This window comes from Dendrobates tinctorius, unplaced genomic scaffold (genome assembly GCF_039654945.1).
Source record: "Dendrobates tinctorius isolate UK_male_01 unplaced genomic scaffold, ASM3965494v1 ptg000171l, whole genome shotgun sequence".
Taxonomy (NCBI): domain Eukaryota; kingdom Metazoa; phylum Chordata; class Amphibia; order Anura; family Dendrobatidae; genus Dendrobates; species Dendrobates tinctorius.
In genome coordinates, this window is record NW_027361838.1 from 20089108 (window position 1) to 20097500 (window position 8393).

The 8393-nt window shown below is 46.5% G+C and overlaps 1 protein-coding gene across 1 annotated transcript; it reads left to right on the forward strand.

The window, feature by feature from the left end:
• Nucleotides 1–6076: 6076 nt before the first annotated feature.
• On the forward strand, nucleotides 6077–8322 carry LOC141053768 (uncharacterized). The gene is made up of 3 exons (XM_073550811.1): nucleotides 6077–6585; nucleotides 6752–6911; nucleotides 7017–8322. The coding sequence occupies exons 1-3, from the start codon at nucleotides 6540–6542 to the stop codon at nucleotides 8320–8322; spliced, it is 1512 nt and encodes a 503-aa protein (XP_073406912.1). The 5' UTR covers nucleotides 6077–6539.
• The last annotated feature ends 71 nt before the right edge of the window (nucleotides 8323–8393 follow it).

An 8393-nucleotide genomic window follows, 5' to 3' on the forward strand; every position in this document is an offset into this window, starting at 1 on the left:
ACAACATCTGTCCGGAAACATCAACCGCGAGAAGGGAACGGCGAAGACAGAGAAATTCCTGGGATCCCAATGGTGGTGTCATGGGCGTCCCCTCCACAGGTTAAATAGGGCTTCTGTCTTAGCTGCATTCTTCTCCAGCTTATGTATTCTTTTGAAACAACAATGCTTGTGTAACCAAGTGTTACACAAACTCTAACAAATTATATTTGTCCAGGATAGTACCTCTCTTCTGAGTGGCCAGGTCTTTAGATGTGAATCTGTACCGGACAAATTCATCACCGGATATGACATGCCAAAAAACCTTCCTGGTTCCAAATGTTCTACCATTCTATAAACACGACACTTCTCACCAAACATTAATAACAAAACTATGCAGTAATTGGATGAATATTATAAACATACGCTTTCTCAGTGAACAATATAAACATACACTGTTCTCACCAAACAGTGATAAAAGAACTTTGTGGTAATTGGGTGAGTAATATAAACATGCATGTTCTCATTAAATATTGATAGTTAAACAGTCCCCAGGTGTTAGGAAAATTACAGAAAACTACAAAACTAATTTGAGCTGAACTGTTATTGTATAATATCTTAAAGAGGTCTTAAAGGAGTCTTTAAAGACAGGCTACCTGTTACGAGCTGGCGGAACGCACCAAATAATAAAGATGGAATAAGATATGAGGTGCATTCGCAGCCCGGGGCCCACCGTGCAGAGGTGACAAACTGCAGCTAAGCAATGAGGAGAGAGTGTGTAGGAGGAAGCCGGACAACGGCGGGAAACCATCAACTCGGTGCTTGCAGGGGCGAGCTCCGTTACCCCACGGAGTTCGCACCAGCTGGCGAATAAATGAGACCTGGTAAGATCACAGATCACAGCAATGTGAACCACCGCTCTGAGCTGGTGCAATGTCCGCCCTGGCGGACGCCACTAACCAGCTTGACAACTGAGCTGGAAAGCGAACATGCAGCGCATGGCGCTACTCTGATGGACACTGCAGTAGCAGTGGTTCAAGAGGCCTGTACTGGCCGACGCCCCAGGGCGCTAGAGAGTGATGAGTAGTTACACTGTGGCGCTAAGCAGTGTCAGAACAACGGTGCTGACTCTGATTCCTAATCCTAACTCATGCGTAATATCCAAGGAGGGGGAATCTAAATGAGTCAGTCACCAGTCTCAGACATCCGTCATCACACATACACTAAACGCTATAGCCTCAGAGTCTATCATAGCGCATGGCGGGGTGGCCATGCAAACCTTTTATAGCGACATCCCTCTGGGACCCTCCTGAAGATCCAATGTGAGCAGGAGAAGGACCTGAGCATGTGACTCCTGATCCCCAATGTGAGATCGTCCCACAAGCATGCTCACTGGACCGAAGGAAGGACTTAGACTCTGGAGTCTTATGCTGCTGGCCAGACTGCATTGCCATAACTGGACCAGAGGTGGCAGCACCAACCGAGCCCACAATGCTGGTGTGAACAGAACGCTGGGATCAAGGAGTCTGCTGAGCAGGCTCCACTGTGGCTGAAGAGGAATGGGAGACTGTCGACGGCAAGGCTCCGGATTCCCGCTGTGCAGTGCCCGGAACCCGACGCCTAACACTACCAATATGGGTTACCAATGGTCATTAATATCTTAGCACTACAATCCACCCTTAACCATTGGAAAACCATATATCATTTATATGCAATGCCATATCCCAAGGAAATAGCTTCAGCAGATGAACGGCACATTGCTATGAGAGAAGGAAGGCAATACAAGCACAGATTATAGCAAAAATTACTCCTAAAATATATTGTAAATAACCAAAATCAGGTAACCAGGAAAATAACCAATTACACCATTTACCATTACTCTACGTGATGTAATCAACGTCATCATGTAACTGGTCTATCTGAGACTGCAAATCCTGGCTATGATCTGACAAGTTAAAACAACACATACCTTCAAACTCTTGACATCTATGATAGTGAATTAATAACCAATAATCTATAGTTGATCTTTTCTGTAAGATAGCTTTTCGGCAACTTTATATATCTAATAATATCTCTTCTAAGGCTCTACTGGATCTGCCTGTCCCTTTTGGAGCATGCAGGATGAGAGGCCACAATCAAGAAATGTTGTGGTAAAGAGCTACTTGGAGTGTGGCCTAGTGTGTAATCACCAGTTTCCTGGGAGTGAACATGTTGGGAGCATGATAGATCAGGGTGAGGATTAAGGCTTTAAGCTAGTGAGACTGGACTGGGTGGAAGACTGCGTGTTGCTGCAAAGCCTACTGGAAGCATAATCTGCTATCCTACCAACCACCTGTTCACACTGCTCTGGCTTCAGAATTGGTGCACCATACCTCCCTGCAAAGTGGGACAGGAACCTATGTGTCGTTGATGGACATGTTTCTTGTGCTCCAGCAACAGACATACAGTAGTCGCACCTGGTCCACCTCCTTGGCATCTGCATGTACCGTCATCAGCACTTCCACTTCCCCATCCCTTACGCATGCTTTATGCATTTTGTAATTGCTAGGTCTCTTGAAACTAAGTTTAGCTTTAATAAAAGAAAAAAATTGCTCACCTATAGCAGTCAAAGTGGTTTTTGGGAGTTTATTCAATCGTAATGTACCAGAAAAAATGCAAAAGTGTACGGATGACAATCAAATTCAATCCACAAAAATGTTTCCATGCTATTTTAAGTTTTAAAAATAACAGAAATGTTTACAGACCATGTAGCACTGTATGCCTGAAAATGGAAGCCTACAAAATTTTAAAAAGCTTTTATCAGTTTTAGAGATTACAGAAATGTTCACAGACCACATAACACTGTATAGCTGAGAAATGCAAGCCAACACAATTTTTAAAAGCTTTTTCTCAGTTTTAGAGAACACAGAAATGTACTCCACACTATGGAATAGTGCATGGCTGAGAAATGTAGCCCAGGAAAATGTTTCAGAGATTTTTGGGTGTGTTATATAACACAAAAAAGACCTTAAAGCATGTAATGAATAAAAATATATTCAATTTTTTCAGCCCCCACAAAAAAATCTGCAGCTATATATTTGTCATACGACTGCACAGGCATAATCCCTGTCTACAGACTGGATTCTGTCACTGTCCCTGCTCCTGCGAATCTTTCTCCCTCTCTGCGCTAAATGCAGATTTTATGTGATACAAACAGCAAAGCAAAGAATTAGCCCCTAGCCTAGAAGGACTGTTAGTATGATGGCTCAACTTCAGCACCAGTATCAACACTAGAGGCTTCCGATTTGTTACACTGTGCACACACACAGGCCTAGAAAACCACACTCTTCCTTCAATACAAAGTGTCACAGAGGTGTGCAATGGCATCAGGGTGCCGAGTCAGGTGGTGGCTATCCTTTTATGATCCCTGATGATGTCAGACAAGCAAATCACAGTAATGCCACAACCAAGATGGCTACAGCATTACAGTGGCTCACAAGAAGTCCCCATATGCTTATGCGTAACAGGCGCCAAAAATGTGGGGCGGGGATTTGAGTTTTTCATCGAGCACCGCCCATTACTCGCCAAGTAACGAGCACATCCAAGCACCATGATACTCGAGTGATAACTGAGTATCACCAAGCACGTTTGCTCATCCCTACTAAGCACCTGACTGAGGTCTATGTTACATAAACAAGAATATACAAGAAATAAAAGGGTTGTCTGGGCATAGGTACTTGAATACCTATATTAGGATAGGTCAATAATAGCAGTGGGTCTCCACTGATTAGCTGTGTTTTGCTCTAGTGGCTGCCGGACATAAACACATGGAACTGAGCTGGTGAGCACAGCTCAGTTGAAAGCGTACTTGCCGCTGACAGCTACTGCAGCACAACTCCTATATGCATAAAAGCTGTGTGGCTGTGGCATGGCCATCAGTGGCTGCTATATATTAGATGGAGCTGTGCACCGCAGATCTGTTCAAAGTCATTTACATCCAACCACTGCCGGTGCAAAAAAAAAAAAACAGCTGATCAGTGGTGGTGCTAGGTGTCTGTCCCCCACAGTTCTGCTATTGATGATCTATCATGCAGGCAGGTCATCAATACCAAAATCCAGGCATAGGTATGTAACAATCACTGGGACCATGATGGAGGGAGTCTGTCGATGCCTATTTTGAAACTATTTCAGTTGGATGTGCATCTGATGATGCATATTCAGCAGAAATGCATGGCAGCACAGATACCCACCAACTCTGCACTAAAATGCATAACCAAACAGAGGCCAGCAGCTTACGTCGATTTGTCAGTCATAGGCGGTGCATAGAAGTACCATCATGCACCGCCCTAGCTGGCACGGCTAAGTTAGCTGCCTGTCTCTGCGCCAACTATAAAAGTGGACGCCATGCATTGTGGAAGTGAAGGAAGGCAAGAAGAATTGTTGTTTTTAAATATATTGGCGAATAGCAGTGAACTTTAAACAGGAAGGGGCTCAGTATGGGAGACATTATACCAGGAAGGGGCATAGGATGGGGTACAATATTAAAGGAAGGGACCAGGATGCAGGACAGTATTACAGGTAGGGGCCCCAGATTGAGGACATAATTGAAGAAAGTAACATGGTCAACCTGATAAGGCAGTAAGAGGGGGGGCAGACAAATTGTGGGCAAAGATCAAAAAACCCATCATGGAACCAAAATTGTGCCCTCCAAAAAGCTAGGACATGCTGGCAACCACCCTGAATACCACTGGTGAAAGAAAAGAGGTTAAGGCTAAAGGCAGGTTGAAAGATGCAAGTTGATTCAATACTGATTTCCAAAGAGATGACAAAGAAAGCAAAAAACACTTCCTGAATGCCTGATACTGGAACCTCATAAATTGTAAGAAATGTTAGACCAGAAAAAAATGATTTGCAGTGGTGAAACAAGTGAATAATCCCTTCTAAGGCTGGTTTCACATTTGCGCTTTTGCGCGCAGCGCATCGTGCGCACCAGTGTGCATGCGCACTGCGCACCTATATTTAACATGATGTGCGCATGGTCTTGCGCATACTTGCGCTTTCGTGCGCATGCGTTTTTTTGTCTTTCGCGCCAGGCGCGTCAGACGCAACATGTTGCATTTTTGGTTCCGCCCTGTCTCGTTAAAACAACGCATGCGCACGGAATGCGCAAAAACACCACATTGGAGCCTATGGGAGCGCAATACTTGCGCATGGTATTGCGCACGCTTGCGTTTTTATGCGCATGCGTTTTTACAATAAACATGACTGAAATGTGGTCTAGACAGTAAAAAAAAAAATTAAACCAAGGTGATAAAATGGTGTGGGCACTGGGATTCCACAATACTTTAAGGATTGCTCACGAGTGGACACACAGCACAAGCTGCACCAATGTAAGTATGAAAAACCTAATGTCTGGCTGAAATTTCAATACATTTCTATGTACTTATGTCTCTTTTTTTTTTTATTGCAGCATGTCTTCATCTGGTGAGGAATATGTCCCCGGGACAGGGCAAGAGGCAGAAGAAGTGAGTACTATGCTTCCGTATGGATTGGAAAAAATAAACACATGTGATTAATTTTTTTGGTTTAATTTTCAGACCTCATCCTCCATCACGCCACCACCACCGGAGGAACGGCAGGAGCAGCAAGGCCAAGTGCGGGCGGGAAGACGTGATGTAAGTACAGACGGACTGTTATTTTTTTTTTTACTTATTTTCTAGTCTGGTTTTTTTTTTTTTTTTTTTTTTTTTTTTTTAAATTTTCATGGTTGTTTTTTTCGATGTTTGTTGCTTTTTTTGCATTTATTTTCATTTAAAACAAATAATTTTTTCATGGCTTGTTTATCTAAAGCTCAAAGTGTGTATGTGTGTGTGTGTGTGTGTGTGTGTATGTATGTTTGTTTGTTTGGGTATATGGGAACGGGACTATGGGATGGCGGATATGTATGATGGTATATGGTCACGGGACTATGGGATGGAGGATATATATGATGGGTATATGGGCATGGGATGGAGGATATGTATGATGGTATATGGGCACGGGACTATGGGATGGAGGATATATATGATGGGTATATGGGCATGGGATGGAGGATATGTATGATGATATATGGGCACGGGACTATGGGATGGAGGATATGTATGACGGGTATATGGGCACAGGACTATGGGATGGCGAATATGTATGATGGGTATATGGGCACAGGACTATGGGATGGCGAATATGTATGATGGGTATATGGGCACAGGACTATGGGATGGAGGATATGTATGATGGAATATGGGCACGGGACTATGGGATGGAGGATAATTATAATTTTCTATAACTAACCACAGTTAGTTACTATGCCCGGGCAGCGCCGGGCTCTTCAGCTAGTTTTCAAGATTTTTTATTTTAAAATCTTTCAAAGATTAATGTTTGTCTTTCTTTTCTAGGCTCCACAGCGGGAGGAGGACCTCGCCCTGGACAACGACGAGCTCATCCGTCTAGTCCAGGAGCGAGTCCCGTTGTGGGACACCCGTCACCAACTGCACTCGGACAACGTGGTGATCCGGCGGCTCTGGAACGAGGTGGCCGCATCGCTGATGGATGGCTGGGACAACGCCTCTCCCCGGGTCCGCAAGGATTTTCGTAAGTATTTAAATGCAGTGTGATGCAGCAGTGATCTTGGCCGGGATCACCCAACTGTGTGTGATGCTATTAACTCCATGGAGTTTCTATCATCACACACAGTTGGATGATCACAGCCTCCAGTGCATAGTCTTACTTTTTTTCTTTTTTTTTTTTTCCACCACAGTGAACAAAGTCAGAACCCGTTGGCGCTCGATGAAGGACCGCTTCAACAGGGATATCCGTCAGGAGAATAAGGTTCGCAGTGGTGCTGCGGCAAGGACCGGCACGAAGTACAGATACCATCGTGCCTTGGCATTTTTAAGACCGGTCCTTGCCTCCCGAACGTAAGTATTTTCTAGTTGTATTGTGTTTTATTCTGTGCTTTTCTATTCCACAGGAGTTGGCGATTGTTAATTTATGGTAGTAATTTCTTTCTTTTCTTTTCACAGCACCTGGAGCAGCACCCTGCAACCTGGGCCCGAAGCGGTCCTTCATCAAGCTGCCCCGGACCCCTCCCAGCCATCCATCAGCGAGGAAGCACCTTGCAGGTCTGCACCACAGTCATCTGGAGACCAGGAAGCTGGTCGCTCAGGTGTTCCCCTGTCCCAGGTCTCTGCCACTGGTTTTGCGGGCACTTCCCGCCAGCAGCGGCAGAGGACCTCGGACAGGCCTCTCATGCCCGAGTTCGTTGAATTGAGCTCGGTCTTTCAGAGTAGCCTCAAGGCACTCTCTGATAGACTTGAGAGTGGTTTCCTCCTTTTGGACCAACGGTACAAGTCTATCGAGGGTCGCCTTGAGCGCCTGGAAGTCGACCTCGCCAGACCAGCGCATCATTTTTACACCCAAATAGCTCGGGACACGGCGGAACACCTTACCCCTGACCTCCAGTTGACTGTCATGCAGGCCTGCAACAATGCTTTTATGCAGGCTATGCAGCAGAGTAGGATTATGCAGCAGTCAGCGGTGGCATTTCCACCGGTGCCACCCCTGACTCGTTTTACAGCATTACCTACTTCTGCTGCATATCACTGCACAGCCACCACACTTCCAAGCCTCGCCGGACACCAATATACCGCCCCAAGTCCGAGTGCAGCTGGACACTTACCCGCCAACACCATGCCAAGCGCTGCTCCTGCCTGGCCCACCACTGCTGCCGCCACCACCACTGGATGGCCCGTCGTCACCACCCCTGCCTGTAGCGCCGCCACCACCACCACCAGCGGGAGGACCACCCCGGTATGGACCGCCACAGCCACCACGCCTGCATGGACCGCCACCACCACCAGCACCACCACCTCGGAGCAGCATCAGCTGGGGGACCCGCATTCAATATTTACGGCCCCTGCCAGGACATCCACCACCACCAGCATGCCACAGCAGGTACAAGATCCTGGCAGGCGGTCCACAAGTGCCAGGCGGTCCCCCAGCTCCAGCCAGTCCACAGCCTCCAGGCGTTCCAGAGGCTCAAGGCGGTCCAGAGGCTCAAGGCGGTCCAGAGGCTCAAGGCGGTCCCCGGGGTCTAGCCAGTCCTCAGGCTCAAGCGAGGACAGCAGCAAGACGACGGGCCACCGTCATAAAAAAACAAAGAGGAGGACTCTTACCCTCCCTCCTCCCTCACCTCCCACTTCACAACTTTCCTTGCCTCGGCTCCCTTCCCCCACTTCTTTGGTTCCTCCTTCCCCTAGAACCCCTTACTCCACCCAAAGCCGCTCCTCATCCCTCCACACCCCCCAGTTTCCAACAACTAATAAGTAAAATAAATGTTAAATTTATATTTCAAAATAATGTTCGGTTATTGTGTCTTTCGCCGCCTGCACACACTGCGC